An 18,498-nucleotide genomic window follows, 5' to 3' on the forward strand; every position below is an offset into this window, starting at 1 on the left:
TGATTAGATAGACCTTTTATACTATAAATGGTTAAAAAATGTGTAAGAAATTTCGTGGAAATTTCCACGATTTTCTGAGCCATGCCATTTTGTACAGGTCTCAAGAATGTTAATATAAATATAATAATATTTGCAAAGAGTCAGGATGGTCGTATAGTTATTTCGTATATAAAAATAAATTTAAAGTCTCTAAAATTATTTGCAGTGTATTGTACAAACATATTCATATCGCCACGATTTTCTGAGTCATGCAATTTTGCACATGACTCAAGAATGTTAATATAAATCTATTTACAAAAATACAGGAAGGTCGTATAGTTACTTCGTATGTAAAAATGAATTTTAAATCTCTAAAATTATTGCAGTGAGTTATACAAACATATATTCATATCACCGCGATTTTATGAGTCATGCCATTTTGCACATGTCTCAAGAATGTTAATATAAATCACCAAACATATTCATATCACCACAATTTGCATGTCATGCTATTTCGAGTATGCTTAAAAACAATAATCTAAAACCGTTTACAACGTGGCAGGATAACCGCAAATATATTTAATATAATAAATATTATTTTTTATAGCATTAAAACTAACTATCGTACGGTATTAGATATTATTTTCCTGAGTAATGCCTCGAATTTCTTACACACCTTTCAAATCTAATATTAAACTGCAATGTCTTAATTTTAAGTGATACAGTAAAACCTCCATTAACCGAAATAATTGGGGGGGGAGGCCGTTTCGGATAACAAGAATTTCGGTTAAAAATAACATTGTTTTTTGTATTCTTCTTGTATCAAATTAGATAGTATTCTTGGTCAAAGTTGGTATTAAAAAATACTATGAGGTGATTTCGTAATGTGTTGTATATTTAATTCCTTTCTTTAGTTGTATAAAAGCAAAGTTGACAAATATTAACATCGAATTGTTTCCATTTTGCTATAAAAATTTACTTTTTATTGACAAAATTATTGACTCCGCCAGCAGTTTCGGTTAAACGATGTTTCGGTTAAAAAGGTTTCGGTTAACGGAGGTTTTACTGTATGTCATATCTATGTAAGGGTACACGACAATTAGACCGAAATCATTAGACCGAAAGCAGTAGACCGAACTCATTAGACCGAAAAGCACTTTACCGAAACCTCACTAGACCGAACAGCATTAGACCGAAATGGTAAATAAATTTAAAAAGTTTGCAGTAAAGTATGCTAAGATTTTGTATATCTGTCTTTTTGTTTATTGTATTTTTTTTTGTATTATTTTATATATAGACTGTAAATTGTTACTCTGTACAATCTGATATGAAATAATTTTCATCCGTTAAACAAATTAGTGACGGTAAGAATAAATTAAGGGTAGAGTGACGTTAACACAATTTTAACTGTTTATAATAACCATCCAAATAACATTTAGTTGTAATTACATTAGTCTTATCTCTTTTACTGCGACAAGTAAAAAGAACTGCTTTTCGGTCTTCTGCTGTTCGGTCTAGTGAGGTTTCGGTAAAGTGCTTTTCGGTCTAATGAGTTCGGTCTCTTTACAGTAAACCCTATGTAAGTAAATGCAATAAAGGAAATTAGGAAAAAAAATAATAATTTTTACAATTTATATATTTTAGTTGGTATATCGAATTTAAATATGAATTCAAAGAAAAAATGTGAAAGAAATTAACTAATTAATACAAAATTAAATAAATTAATCAATTTAAAATTCAACACAAAATATAAAAAATGTTTTCTTCTTTCTCATAATCCTTAGTGCCCTTCGGGCATCGGATTATAAAACATATAATAAATAAAAAAAATACAAATTAGTCATTTTCTTCAGAGATTTCTTCAATTTGCTGCGTCAGACGTAGTATCTGCTTCAGTACAGGTACTTAAATACAACTATCACCATGTTTCTAAGCTTCAAATATAAATTTTGATAGTACATAATATTAATATCTAACAAACTTATAAGAACATGTAATTCCTTTCCGTGTCCGGAATATTAACAACTTAAAATTCTATACTTCCAATGGTTGGCCACATAGATGGCCCTGTCATTTCTAAAATTAGGTCTTTCTCTGTGCAGATCTCTCTCATCTCTGTGCATGATAGTAGCATAGTAAATGGTTACTATTCTGAACCGCACCACAGTCGCAGGTATCGTCCTCCTGGTATCCCCATTTTTTCAGGCATCCCCATTACTATTAGCACAACGTGAAACCCCGGTTCTTAGTCTGATTAGCGCTTTCCATGTCGGATACCTCTGAGGGGGAAAAATGTGTTGTGGAAGCTGACGTTTACCACAGGTGTACTCAGCGCATCTCTGGCGCTTAGGGGGTGGATCTTAATGTTTCCAGAAAGCTTTTCCGAGAACTTAGCATACATGGCTGTAAGGTGGTCATTCAAAGGGTGTCTTCGGTTCGTCTCCTGCTTCTTTCGTTCTACTTCTGACGTGATCTGTCTCCTGATAGATGGTGAAGTAATCCCAACTATGGGATAAACCTCTTCGATAGGTGTCGGTTTCAGGCTTCCCGATATTATACAGACCGTCTCATTTAGAGCCATGTCGAGGTCCTTTGCGTGAGCAGAGTTTGCCCACAGTGGTGCTCCAAATCTTCGCTGCCGAAAAACATAATGCTAAGGCAGAAGTGCGGAAAGTGTGTGGTTGTGCTGCTCATTTTGTATTAGTTAATTTGCGGATGATACTATTTCGGGCACTTACTTTTTTCTTGGCATCTTGATAGTGGTATCGATAAGACAGAGTTTTATCCAGACATACGCCGAGGTATTTTAGAGTATCTTTGTGTTTCAGCATATGACCACGCCATTCCACCTACAGCGTCCTTCGGGCATGGTTGTTTCTAAGGTGGAAAGCAAACACCTGGGTTTTTGTGGGATTGGGTTTCAGATGGTTTTCATCGTAGTACAGAGCTAAGTCTCCCAGGTCATCTATCAGTTTCACTTCTGACTTCATTGAAGGTTCTTCCCTGTGCTGCGACTGCTGTATCATTAGCGTAAATAAATTGCCTTGTTTGTTGGAGTATGAGTTGGTCGTTGGTGTATATGCTGTATAGAATCGGCGCGAGGACACTTCCCTATGGGAGCCCATTAGACTGGAGCATTACTTCAAACCAATAATTCAAGGTGTATGAATCATTTTGAAGCAGCCCTCCATAACGTGTAAATTCTGACTGTATTTGTACGGAGTCGTATGCATTGCTCCATACATTTTAGAGGTTTTAGATTATCGTTTTTTAGGCAAACTTGAAATGGCATGAGTCAGAAAATCGTGGTGATATGAATATGTTTCTATAATATACTGCACTAATTTTAGAGACTCAAAGATTTATTTTTATATACGAAATAACTATACAACCATCCTGCCTCTTTGTAAATAGACTTATAGTCGGAGAGATAGAAGCGGATTTTGCTCGTGATAAGTAATATGAAAAAACTGTACGGGTATATGTTGAATTAGTTGTGTACATGACTTTCCCCAACGGGTGGAAACCACAGTGGGGACGAGGGTAGTTATAAGTGGTCAAAGTCGCGATTTTTATTATTTTTTTGTGACGCTTATGATCGAGATAGATAGCGCACCAAAATTTAAGAATACGTAGGTCAGGACGTAATTAAGTAAAATCTCCAGGGGCGGAACGCTGTGTGGCCTAAAAAGGGGTGGGGGCAGGGGTGAATATAAAAATTATAAGGGGTTTTTTTGTGACGTTCGTGATTGAGATAGTGCACCAAAATTTGGGAATAAGTAGACCATGACATAACTAAGTAAGATCCCCAGACGCAGAAACCGGAGTGGGGGATGAGGGTAGTTATAAGGGGTCAAAATCGCGGTTTTTATTATTTTTTTTGTGATGCTCATCATCGAGATAGTGCACCAAAATTTGGAAATAAGTAGGCCATGATGTAACTAAGTAAAATCTCCAGGGGCGGAACGCCACGTGGCCGACAAAGGGGTGGGGGCAGGGGTGAATATAAAAATTATAAGAGGTTTTTTGTGACGTTCTTGATTGAGATATTGCACCACAATTTGGGAATAAGTAGACCATGACATAACCAAGTAAAATCCTCAGAGGCTGAAACCAGAGTGGGGGACGAGGGTAGTTATAAAGGGTCTAGGTCGCGGTTTTTGTTACTTTTTTTATGACGCTTATGATCAAGATAGTGTACCAAAATTTGAGAATAAGTAGGTCATGACGTAACTAAGTAAAATCTCCAGGGGCGGAACGCTGCGTGGCCGACAAAGGGGTGGGGGCAGGGGTAAATATAGAAATTATAAGAGAGTTTTTGTGACGTTCGTGATCGAGATAGTGAACTAAAATTTGGGAGTAAGTAAATCATGACGCCACTCAACAAAATCTCCAGGGGGAAAGCCAGAGTTGGGGACGAGGGTAGTTTTAAGGAGTCAAAGTCGCAGCTTTTTTTGTGACGTACCACATTATTTGTCCCGCACGCAGCGTTCCGCCCCTAGAGATTTTACTTAGTTATGTCATGATCTACTTATTCCCAAATTTTGGTGCACTATCTCAATCACGGACGTCACAAAAAAACCCTTATATTTTTATATTTATCCGTGTCCACCACCCTTTGTACCCCAAGCGGCGTTCCGACCCTGGAGATTTTACTTAGTTACGTCATGTCCTACTTATTTCCAAATTTTGGTGCACTATCTCGATCATGGGCGTCACAAAAAAAATAAAAACCGCGACTTTGACCCCTTATTACTACCCTCGTCCCCCACTCTGGTTTCCGCCTCTGGGGATTTTACTTAGTTATGTCATGGTCTACTTATTCCCAAATTTTGGTGCACTATCTCGATCATGAGCGTCACAAAAAAAATAATGAAAACCGAGACTTTGACCCCTTTTAACTACCCTCGTCCCCACTCTGGTTTCCGCCCGTTGGGGGGAAAGTCATGTACACAACTAATTCAACATATCCCCGTATAGTTTTTCCATATTACTTATCACGAGCAAAATCCGCTCCCAGCTCTTAGACTACTATATTAACTTTCTTGAGACATATTATACAAAATGGCATGACTGAACATGGTGGAATTTTTCACGAATTTTTTTACAAATCTAGGACTCCTGCCGTCTAACTAGAACCTTCTAACTGTCCTGCCGAGTACGGAAAAAGTATTGATTGCATTTGAATAATATAACTTTTTAAAGGCAGGACTTAAAAAATCACGGAACCAAGGTGAAAATTTTCCTCAGAATTCTCCGAGGGACAAGTACACTTAAATATTAGAAGACGTGCTGCCAACATTTCCTTTGATCATTTTAAAATAAGTAAATATGTTTAACTGGCAGGACTCAGAAAATCATGAAAATTTCATTATTTTCATTACATGTTTGTATATATATACTCCATAAGCTCTTTTGCAAACCTCCTGCCCAAAAAATTTTCTTCATAAAATCGATAGTACCCTGTAATTCTATAGATATGGCAGGACTCAAAAATTTATCCCATTTTTTTTTTCGTGGAAAATCTAATTTTCAGAGGAAAATCTAACAGGAAACCCGTGGATTTTTCCATAAATTGTAAGTATTTTTTCTAACCTTCCAGTATTCCAAAGGGCAGGACTCAGAAAATCGTGGCTGAACTTCTGTATAATATCTCACAGTCTAGAAGGTCTAAGGATTGCGGCACAAAAAATTTCACTTTACATGATAATTTCAAAATATCATGCAATATTTTTTCCGTGAGTGTATAAGGAAAAAAATAAAGAATAGCATAAACTCAGGAATGGTATCAGGTATGGTTGTTCACATCTATTTATTAAGAGAAATCGTTAAAAAGAACAAGATATACGTTTTAGTCTAACCTCGATTTGTAATAACAGTCAAAAGGATTTATTTTATTTGTATGAGCATATTTACCTGCATTTTGATACTGTCCAAGAGTTGCATAATGCTCCGATGAGTTATCTGTTGGATCCCAATTTACTGTAGTTATTTGTTCGGATGGAATATCTGGTAAACTTCTTCTAGAATTTGTTAAATTCCTGAAAAAAAACAAAGAATAATTAGAAGTGATCTGTTTAAGGTATCTTAAATGAGGACTTCTATAATTTATATGTGCATATTATACAGAGTGGGCCAACGAAAACAGTTCACCTCGATATTTGGCAGTACTTATAAGATTTTACGGAAATGCAGAAACAGGCCGATTTTTGATATAAGGGGGACATATTTTTACGATACAACCATCTGTCATTTGTCAATTTAGACATACTAAATGTAGGCAACAAACCTACCTTTGTATCTGCAAATAGGAAGGAGGTTATCGATATAACGATGGCGACTGCATTTGCAAGCAGCATCGTTAGGAACTGGCATGTGTCTGATGAGGTGAGTTTCTCAGACCACAGACACATAAACTTTGAAATAACGGGCGATGAGCACGAAACAGAGACTTATCGAAACCCCAGAAAAACTGATTGGGAAGCGTATCAAGAAGACCTGACATATAGTTTTCGTGGGGCTATAAAGAGGATAAGGAACACAATAGAGCTAGATATGGCTACTGAACAATTTCAGGATATAGTCATAGAAGCATATAAGGATAACTGTCCCGTAACAGCGAGGTGCTTCAACAGGAAAGTGCCCTGGTGGAACAATGAACTTGCTAAAAGAAGGAGGGGTGCGAGAAAAGAATTCAATTCTGCAAAGAGATCAGGCGAGTGGAGCGAATATCGCAAAGCTCTGACTGAATATAACAAGGCTCTAAGGAAAGCCAAAAGAGAATCATGGAGGAAACAGACTGCAGAAGTGGCTAGACTCCAAGAGGTTCTCTCGAAAGAACCTAAGAGCAATATCGCCACGCTGCAGATGGAGTCAGGCGATCACACACAGACCAGTGAAGAGACGCTGAGGGAACTCTTCAATGTTCGCTTCCCTGGGTCAGTAACCAGAATGATACCAGAAGTTCTACAGCAAGAAGGACCAGTTACCATGAAATATGGAAATAGGGGAAGCTGGAGAGCTGCAAAAGAGATGGTGACACCAGACAAAATAAAATGGGCGGCAAGTTATTTTAAACCATATAAATCACCGGGAACGGACGTTATTTATCCTGTACTTTTGCAAAAAGGTACAGAAGCAATGTACAAGCAAATGTGTACAATACTTCGCGCAAGTATTGCTCTGGGGTATGTACCAGTTGCTTGGAGGTCGACAAGGGTAGCATTCATACCTAAGCCTGGTAAGGGTGGACGTATGACTGCAAAGTCCCTTAGACCAATAAGTCTGATGTCCTTTGTACTAAAGACATTGGAAAAACTGGTAGATAGACATATTAGGGATGCAATATTGGTTGAAAGACCAATAGAACAAGACCAATATGCATATAGGCCAGGTCTATCAACAGAAACAGCACTGCACCATCTAGTACGGAGGGTGGAGTATGTTCTGGAAAACAAAGAGGTGATGTTGGGAGCCTTTCTCGACATAGAGGGAGCCTTCAACAACACCTCATTCGATGCTATCACAAAGGCCATCCGGCTGAAAGGAGTGGATGAAATAAGCTGCAGGTGGATAGAATGCATGCTCAAAAGTCGCGTGGTATATTCGACACTGATGGGCGAGACCATGTCAGCACGGGTTGCCAGAGGATGCCCACATGGAGGTGTATTATCTCCGTTAGTGTGGAATCTGGTTATGGACGGACTGATTGGAACGCTCAACAGGAAAAAATATATCAGGGATAGCATACAACAGGCCCTGAACGTAGTATCAAAATGGACAAGTGAGGTAGGTTTGTCCGTAAGCCCTCACAAATCCAAAATAGTAGCCTTCACCAGAAGGACAAAATTAGAGGGAATAGGACCTGTGAATCTCATGGGGATTTCTCTAAAGGTGGAGAGGGAGGTAAAATATCTCGGAGTCATAATAGACTCAAGGCTTACCTGGAATCAACACCTGGAACGAATAACCAAAATAGCGATGGCCAATTTAATGATGACTTACGCACACATGGCAGAACACGGGGACCTAAACCGGACATGATGTATTGGATATACAACATGATGGTAAAGCCCACAATAACGTATGCAGCATTGGTCTGGTGGCCAAAGGTGAAGCAGAGAAATGCTATAGAGAAGTTAGGCAAGATACAAAGGCTTGTCTGTCTCAGCATAACAGAAGCAATGAGCGGCACACCAACTGCAACAATGGAAGTCTTACTAGACCTTCCTCTCTTACACATCACAGTGAAAAGCGAGGCAAGGATGGGATTACAAAGACTGCAGGGAAATCAAAGCAAAATTGCAGTAGGCAAAGGACACTGCAGCATTAAAGATATATGCGGGGATCCGATATGGAAGATGATAACAGACCATTCTATCCCCAAATATAAAATGGAAATACCTTTCCAGGTGGAAATACACTCCAGAGAGGTATGGGAAGATCCTGGCAGACATCTGAAGTATGAGGGCCACACCTGGTATACAGATGGGTCCAAGACAGAAGATGGTTCGGGATCAGGAGTATATAGTGAGGATAGGAACTATAACGGTTCCATCCCACTAGGAGAATATGTACACATACCTCTGTATTTCAGGCGGAGGTATATGCAATCCTGCACTGTGCACGGATAAACAGATTGAGGACTTATACTAATAAGAGAATCAATATCTGTTCAGACAGCCAAGCGGCCTTGAGGGCTTTAAAGAACCCAAGGATAACCTCAAGGCTTGCATGGGAATTCCGCGAAGAACTTGACACCCTGGCGGAACATAATGAGGTACAACTCATTTGGGTGCCTGGACATCAAGGGATCGCTGGTAATGAAAAAGCTGACGAACTTGCTAGACGAGGATCAGCAACAAGATACTTCGGTCCAGAACCGGCACTGAGAGTGCCCAAAAGCACAATCAGAGACCGATTAAGAGACGATACGAAGACAGCACAAAGAATACTGGAAAGAAATTCCCACGCAAAAGCATGCGAAGAGATTTATACCTCAGACATGCGCAAAAAGAAATGAAGAACTGTTCAAAATGAACAGGAATCAGCTCAAAATCACTACAGGTTTCTTAACTGGACACTTTCCAGTAAAAGGACACCTATACACGATAGGGCTATATAACGGAGATCTCAGCTGCAGACTATGCAATAGAGAGGCCGAGACAGTCAGACATTTATTGTCCGATTGCGAGGCGCTGGACCGTAAGGGGCAAGCAATATATGGAGACTGCAAACCAAGTCCGACAGTGTATGGCACTAACCCAATGGACCTTTACAGACTAGTGAAGGGCACTGCTACATTGGATTGGGTGTCATGAAAACAAATGGAAGAAAGCACAATAAGCTGAAAAGCTGCAGTTGCACCGGGGTGCATGCACGGACGGCTTCCAGGAAAAAAAAAGGAAATGACGAAACAGGTCAATTTTTGATCTAAGGGGGACACATTTTTACGGTGCATACATTTGTCATTTGTCAACCCCCTAGCTTCCACTTCCCCCACCCCTTATTTTTAAATAGGGAATAGGGGTCGTGTCTAGCTCATTTAAAAGGTTATTCAATTCTCTATTCAGTAATATAAACATTAACATGATTATTTATACAGGGTGTACAAGAAAAAAATATTTTAATTAAATAACTTGACACAAAAAGAAGAATGTATGTAATTTATTTAATGCAAAATACATTCTACTGCTGTCAAAAAACAGGAAAAAATGTTTTTTGGTAAATAAACATTGCTTTTCGCTTAATTCCAATGTTCAAGATGCCACTCATCTGCCTCTTGGTAGGTTGAATATTGAATTTAAGCGAAAAACAATATTTATTTGTCAAATAAACATTTTGCTCTGTTTTCTGTCAGTAGTAGAATGTATATTGAGTTAAATAAATTGCATGCATTCTTCTTTTTGTATCAATTAATTTAATTCAAAATAATTTTTCTTGGACACCCTGTATAAATAATTATGTCAATGTTAATATTACTGAATATAGAATTGAATATCTTTCAAATGAGGTAGCACACGACCCTTATTCCCTATTTAAAAATTAGGGATGGGGGAAATGGAAGCGAGGGGGTTGAAAAATGACAGATGTTTGTATCGTAAAAATGTGTCCCCCTTAGATCAAAAATCGACCTGTTTCTTCATTTCCTTAAAATCTAATAAATACTGCCAAATATCGAGGTGGACTGTTTTCTTTGGCCCACTCTGCATAATACAACACTTAGGTACACTTGATACCTACAACCCACCCCCAAAAATAATTACAACTTTTAGTACTAGTTTAGTAACAGGTTATCAGAAAAACTACTACTACTACTACTACTACTACTAGAAAGACTACTTAAAAACGGATATATTAAATCGATCTTTGCCGCAGAATTATGAGCTATTTATGTGCTTTCGAAGTGATGAGTTTTCGATTTTTGTGCTCATTCCCTTAACCCCTAAACAACCCTTTAATTGATTCAACTTAAGAGAAAAAGTTGAGAAAAATTAAAATATATCGTATCGCGGATATAATTCGTATGGCGGATACAAATACTAAGAATAAACTCTTAAAATACGCACATTTCGATTATTGAGCTACAACCCCGTCGCAAGAAAAGCTCCCCATCCTCCCGGCTTAAGAGATAATTGTGTTTAAAATGAATAAAATTAATTATTTTGGGACTACACATCGTTTACTAATTTATGACCTTGCAAAATACGCGCATTTCGATTATTGAATTGCAATTTATTTTTACGAAAAAAATAAAAGTTATACATACAGTTGATACCAAACCCTTTTTCAGTGCGTAATTAATTTTGACGTCATATAAAATTTTAAGAATGTCGCGAGTCACTGCATGACAGTTTAGTTAAATCTAACAGTTGTCAGAATAATCATATTTATGTAAATATCAGTATTTATATAAATATTTGCCACAATATTCATATTTAAAATAAAATAATAAATATTTTAAGGAAAAAATAAACAAATGTAAAATTCAATTTCATTATACAATGTCCGTACATACCAATGACATAAAAAAATATTTATACTGGGATTTTCCCATTGATTTTAAAATATTTATATTTAAGTAAGTTTTACATATATTTCCAAATTTCTAACCTAGAATTACAAATTGTCATTGTATCCGTTAATATTGTGAAAATACTGTCACGATAGATTAGTTTTGCTTCAAATTATCTTTATTCGCATCATGGATTGCTTATATATTTAGAGTATTGTAATAATTGTCAAACAATTATTATAAATCTATAATAATAATTATAAGTCGCTTTAATATGGAAATATCCTTCAACGAATAAATAATTTTCGAAGTTCTATGTTCTTATAATAATCACGGACGTACGTTATTGTCTGTCAGTTCGAGCTTAATGCGTTAGAGCGAATTCGATAAACTATGACGCAGTGAAAAAAGGGTTTGGGATCAACTGTACATTTTATCTAATTAATGTAATTAATTCTTTAATAGCCCAAAGTACACAATAATTTGTTTATATCGTGTAAATCGTAAATTAAAAAAATAAATTAATTGCATTAATAATTCTTTAGATTGCGCCGATATATTTTTTCTCACCATTTTTCTCTTGAGTTGAATCAATTAAAGGGTTGTTTGGGGGTTAAGGGGATAAGCTCAAAAATCAAAACTATATCACTTCGAAAACTCATAAATAGCTCGTAATTCTGCCGCAAATATCGATTCACTATCTTTATTTTTAAGTAGTGAGGGGGCTGAGTCAACGTTGACTCAGTCTCCCCACAAAAAATATAAATTACTGCCCAGTGTAACGAGCTCAAAATTTTTAATCTAAGGGATAAGAAAGCCCATAAATAGATCGTAATTTGGCGCTATTTGTTCCTTAGCTCAACAGGGGTAATAGAGAGAGAAATTTATCTAACTGACTGGTTAGTAAGAAAGATTTGCTTGCTTTTCTGAGCATAGCTTCCGAAACCAGGGCTCCAATACGTGAATTACCACTTTCATTCCCTTTTTAGACGTCTATTTTTGACATGTACCTGTTCTTTCTTACAGTACCTTCAGAAAGGGCGGAGGTAAATTCGTCATCAACAAGTAAAACCATATAATCCGACAGGTATTTTCCTCACCAAATTTAAGGGTTCGTATTAATCTGATAGGTATTTTCCTCACCGCCTCACTGAGGTATACAGGGTGTTTCATTACTAATTGTCCATATAGTAACTAATGAAACCTTAGCACAACATACGAAGATTTAACCGAAAACACTTAAATAAAATGTGGTCCCTTACTGAGTTACTGGGTGTTGTATCTAAAAATTTTAAAACTATTTTTGCTCACCATTTTAAAACTATTCGACGTATCTTTTTCATACTTGGCAGAAAGTGCGACTACTATACACCCTACTAAATTATGATAATCAAACGTTTCTAGCTACTACCAGAGGCGTACGACAGGGGATAGTGAATGGTTGACCCTTCTCAAATTCTACGCCACTGGAAGAATTATTATTTTAGTGCCATTTTTAGATTTTCCAATACTTTCTACGTAAATAATATATTTTTCATTGGTAACGATAAAGTCATTAGTTTTCGAGATATTTGAAGTTAAATATAAAACGGCACAGTTATTTTGATTAATTTATGATATGATTCATGTGATTAAAATTTAAAAATTATTTGTACCCAGTACTTTAAAACTATTTGGTGTATCCTTATCATACTTGGCAGAAAGTGTAGATATTGTACACCCTACTAAATTAAGATAAATAAACGTTTCTAGCTACTACCAGAGGCGTATGACAGGGGATAGTGGCTGGTTGACCCTTCCCAAATTCTACGCCACTGACGAAATTGCTATTTTAGTGTAATTTTTTGATTTTCCAATAGTTTTTATGTAAATAATATACTCGTCATTCGTAACAATAAAATGATTAGTTTTCGAGATAATTGAAATTAAAAATGAAGCGACACAAAACATTAACCAAAACAACCGTGTCGTTTTATTTTTAAATTCAAAGATCTCGGAAACTAATGACTTTATCGTTACGAATGAAGGGTATATTATTTTTATAGAAAGTATTGTAGAATCCAAAAATTGGACTAAAATTGCAATTCCGCCAGTGGCGTAGAATATGTAAAGGGTCAACCATTCACTTTCCCCCGTCGCACGCCTCTGGTACTAGCCAGAAACGTTTGTTTAACATAATTTAGTAGTCTGTACAGTACCTATACTTCCTGCCAAGTATGAAAAGGATACGTCGAAGAGTTTTAAAATTCTGAGCAAAAATAATTTTTAAATTTTTAGATAAAACACCCTGTAACTCAGTAAGGAACCACATTTTATTTAAGTGTTTTAGGTTAAATCTTCGTATTTTGTGCAAAGGTTTCTCCAGTTACTATATGGACAATTATTAATGAAACACCCTGTATAATAAAATAAAAATATAGATGTAAGTAATTTAAGAATGTTTATTATGAAAGCATCCGAAATCCGAATACAAGACATTAATTTCTGTACATTATAATAATAGTTTATAATATAGATAATATGTAAAACGTATAAATTATTATTTAATATTTACTACTTATAATAAGAGACAAACTTTACAAATTCCATTCTAGTCATTTGATTAGATTGATACCGTATTATTAAATTTTCTACATTTTTCAATTTCAGTTTTACTTGTTTATCTTTGATAGGTTTTGCAATATGCAAATTTTAAATTTTAACATACTTATCTACTTGATATTCTTTAACTTGTTCTAAGGAAATATAATATGGATGGATGCGTATTATAAAACGAGAAATTGAAATGCGAATGAAAAGATTCGCAAGCATTCGTAGTAGGAATAACAGAAGAACTTGCCTCTGCCCGCAAATATGGGGAGAATATGGCATTTTCGTCTTCGTCAGTATAAGTTTCAACTATTTCGGGATTTTTTCCAAAATCGTCCATTCTCGAGAAAATGAATTTATTCCAACCTTTACGTGCTCACTGTATAATGTACATTAACAAAACAAAACCAAGGCCTAACTTGGGTTATAGTTTTTGGTTATTTTTGTGATCAAGGTCAACAAAGAGGGAGTGTTATTACTACAAGGATCTACAGACCAAGCTAGTCTCGCAAATTCCACGGCTTCGAGCCACGCTTCACGCACACGCAACCGTATTTGCGTCCTTGTGTCGAGTTGTGTGGTCGAGTGGAGTTATAATTTACCAAATTTAAATATAATCGTTTCTACTGATTCATAATATACTATAATATAATATATTAAAGTTTTTCTTCTTCTTAACGTGCCCTATCAAGTTCCCTTGACGTTGGCGATTAACATGGCGAAACTGTCTCTGTCTCGAGCTATTCTAAATAGGTGTTCTGCTTTCTTTATTCCTGTCCACTCCCGGATATTCTTCAACCAAGAGGCCTGCTTTCTACCAATTCCTCTGCGTCCTTCGATTTTACCCATCATAATAAGTTGAAGAATATTATACCGGTCTCCCCTTACTACGTGTCCAAAATAGACCATCTTTCTATATTTGATATTATCAAGCAGCTCGCGGGTAGCATTTGCTCTCTTAAGGACTGCCACATTTGTCAGCATAGCCGTCCATGGTATTTTCAGTATACGTCTGTGCAGCCTCATTTCAAAGGCCTCCAAACGGTTAATGGTGGATATTTTTAATGTCCATGCTTCGACACCATACAAGAGGACTGACCAAATGTAGCATTTAATCATGCGCTTTCGAAGTTGAAGTTGCAAGGTATCATTACAGAAAAATGACCTCATTTTTAAAAATGTCGTGCGGGCTATCTCGATTCTACATTTTATCTCTTTATCTGGATCTAGTTGTTCAGTAATATGGCAACCAAGATATTTAAAACTGGGTACTCTTTGAATTACATGACCATCAACATATAACCGTGAATCTTGATGGGCCAAACGGCTAAATACCATGTATTTTGTTTTTGAACAGTTTATATTTAGGCCAAACTCTCTTCCAATGTGTCAATGGCATTTAGAAGGTGTTGTAATCCATTTATATCATCACTTAAAATAACTATATCGTCTGCATATCTGATTTATCAGAATCAGAATCTGATTTATCTGTATTTATCAGAATTCCATTAACTTTCACACCCCATTCCAAATTATGCAGCGCTTCCTTAAATATTCTATCTGAATATAAATTGAATAACAGTGGGGACAGTATTATACAACCCTGTCTGACACCTCTTTGTATTTTGCATATTTCTGTTGATTTTCCATTTATGCAAGCTGTCGCTGTTAAAGTTTTTATTATTGCTAATATTATTAAAGTTTTTAATATTGCTAATAATATTAAAGTTTTTAACACTGTATTTTAATATAATTTTTTTTTTATTAATAATAATATTACCTAAGTATTGCACCTAGTTTAAAAGAAAGTACAAGATAAATACCGCGGTTTTTATCATATGAAAATGCAAAGCAAAATATACAATTTGCAGAGTAAATGCTTGCTTTTTTAATAAAATAATACAAATTGTATGTAGGTAGGTAGAGTAGCTAAGCGTTGAGTAGTTATTAGATCAATCAAGTTGATAAAAAATAAGCCGTTTTTCGACATAAGGGAAAAGACTAGGTTTGACAGTAAGCCTGGATCTAGGCTTAAGGTAGCATTTTATACCTATGTTTCCTTGACGGACTACTTTTACTGGGCTTTGACCCACATATTTTTGTATAATACTATCTTGGTGGCTAGCATGTACATTGCACGTAAGCACTGATGACTGGTAAACCAGTCGAAAGCTAGTTATGTGAATTTGATGTGGCCCTTTTGAGGGTTTTTTAAATATACCTTTTATACAGGATTTACTGTTTTTTGTATCACATGGTATACAGCCAACTACAGGAAAACTTTTTCCTTGTGGATATTTATATACTATAAAAATTTCAGAAAAAAATATTAAAATGGAACTGAGTTGTAGTGAGTTAAACGCAAAAAAACGTGATTTTTTTTTTTAATTTTAGGGTAAAATTGGGATTTTGACAATGTTCCCCCACGCAAAATTCAAAACAACCCTAATTTTTGTTTTCAGCACCATCAAAAATATAAAGTATGACCAAAATTAGCCATTCACCACACCGTGGTCAGTATCTCGACAAAAAAGCTTTTTTTGGAGTGTGCCGCTCGTCTATAAAATCACATAACATTTTTCCTATTGCATATTTTGAATTAAATTTTTTTGGAAAACTTTTAATTGAATCATATTTTATTGCTGTGTTGGTTAAAATTATAAATTAAAAAGTTTGTCACTCAACTTTTTTAAGTAAACATGAAACTAACGAAATCTGATGACAAAATGTTTAAAAATTAACAACTTCTCTTTTAATGTGTTTAATCGTTTTGGACAAATCTCATTGTTATCTAAATGCTTCAAAGATGACACAGTAAAATTTTCAAAAGGAAATGTTGACAGCGACCAAAAATACAGCGAGGTAAAATTGAAAAATCATCAAAATTTTTTTTTCGCATTTTTGCATAAAATTTGATTTTTGAACATGTTCCACTAATTCTAGAAAAAAATATACTCCATATTCGGATTCAGTGACCTCGAAAACATAAGGAATGACCAAAATTTGTCATTCAACTTAAAGTTGATTTTTGTGGTCCGTATAACGTAATTGTAGGGGTTGCTGGCGCTCGCCAGCCGTGCCCACGATTCAGTCAGTCGACTACCCCCGCTATTTTTTACTTTAGTCGGAACGCAAAATACTCTTTGTTTTTAACACTCCTGTTTAAACAATTTTTAACATTTTTTATTGCTAAAAACTTTGTTAAAAACATTAACTTTTCTTATATAAGACTGGTTAATTTCAGCTCTTAGTGTTGTTAATTAACGTAACAGTGATTTTTTCAAAAAAGGGGACCATCTCAGACCCCAAGGGCCGTAGGACCTAACATTTTTTTTAGAAGTTGTGTATTTTAACCAGCTTTCCGTATTTTTTATTGCCATTTAATTTGATCTAATTTCTACGAAATTATTGTAATTGTTATACTGCTATTTATTAACAAATAATTTTGTGTACGAACATGTAATTTTTTTTTAACTTTTTTTTCATTTAGCCAAATTAACTGCATTTTTGAGTTTTTCAAAAAATTTTATAAACCAATTCAATTTTGCAAAAAATATTTAACAGATCTGGACCATTTTTTGCACACCATTCACACACCATAATGCCCTCAAGTTTAGGTATATTTAAACATATTTTAATAAACAATAACATTGTTATTAACAATACTCAAAACAGCGGTTTTGTCGTCCGTTTTGTAATAACTTTTTTATTTATTAACCGATTTTCATTTAGCTTATCGCATTCGATGTATCTTTTTTTTTCTGAAAAAGTTACCTGTGGACGACAAATCTCTAAATAAACAAGTTTTTAAGTTATGAGCACAAAACTAAGTTTGACGTTTTGATTGTTTATTTAAAAACTGTTCCACTAAAAAATTGATGAATCCCAAGATGGTAGTATTTTTGTAATATCTCGTACTACACATTTCAACTGTCACACCTCGTCTTTTCCGTTATGTCAAGTAAAAACATAACTTGATTGGCCTATATAGCAAAAGTAGCTACGCCATCTGAGACACGAAAAGGATGAAATTAGTTTTATTTTCTTTTCTCATGGAGCATGATGGAGAGTTTTTTAAAATAGGTAACAAAGCATGTTGTTTTGTTACCTATATGTTGCAAATATGTTTTTTTTTGCAAATTACAAAATATGTTGTTTTCAATACAAGTTGTTATTATTTACTGAGCATTTACAATTTTGACTAACGCTCGAATTCATAATAGAGTTAAAGTTGGTACCTTTAACAATGCAATTAATTTGTTACAGTTAAAGAAAACTTTAGGTAATACATCAGTTTTGGTGGAGATTTCTCCTCCCAAAAAGCCCTCGCTTACCAAATTTCGTGTTGTTATCCCATGCCTTTCAGAAAATATTCAAGAATAAATAAAATAAAAGTTTAATTTTAACACCCTGTATTTCGGATATTATCAACGTTTGTACTAAGGTAAGTTAGCTTAAATCGACCTATTTTAAACTCAGAAATCTACGGTTAAGCTATGGCCCATTCTTTACCAAACACCCTGTATAAAATATGCTATTAGTTACCTGGATGTTTTTTTACATGTGCCGTCAAGTTCGAAGATTTCGAAAAGTTTATGTTACACTTAGTACAACGATTCATTTTCTACTTACAACAAAAAGAACACTTTGAAAATAAAACAAGAGTTTAAATTATAAACACAAAACTAAATAAATAATTTCTCACAGCGGTCAAAAACCACACTTAAAAGTTTTAAAAATTCACAAGACAGAATATCAGTATACGCAAATTTTCAAACAGAACCCAACACCTGACACAGTGTCTCAAGTACGATTGCGCGAAGCCGTGGAATTTACGAGACCTCGATCTGTAGATCCAAGTGTTATTACTTGTTTACAAAAACAAAGATGTTCAACAATGCACACTTTTTTATTTA

The 18,498-nt window shown here is 35.1% G+C and overlaps 1 protein-coding gene across 4 annotated transcripts in view; it reads right to left on the reverse strand.

Annotated features, from left to right (window-relative positions):
* Nucleotides 1-18,498, reverse strand: part of LOC126879629 (uncharacterized) — a 442,662-nt gene that overhangs the window by 380,960 nt on the left and 43,204 nt on the right. For all 4 annotated transcript variants that reach the window (XM_050642814.1, XM_050642813.1, XM_050642815.1 and 1 more), the window contains one exon: nt 5,896-6,020. In XM_050642814.1, coding sequence (XP_050498771.1) covers nt 5,896-6,020 — 125 coding nt within the window. The remainder of the gene's footprint in view (nt 1-5,895; nt 6,021-18,498) is intronic.

Source organism: Diabrotica virgifera, chromosome 2 (genome assembly GCF_917563875.1).
Source record: "Diabrotica virgifera virgifera chromosome 2, PGI_DIABVI_V3a".
Lineage (NCBI taxonomy): Eukaryota > Metazoa > Arthropoda > Insecta > Coleoptera > Chrysomelidae > Diabrotica > Diabrotica virgifera.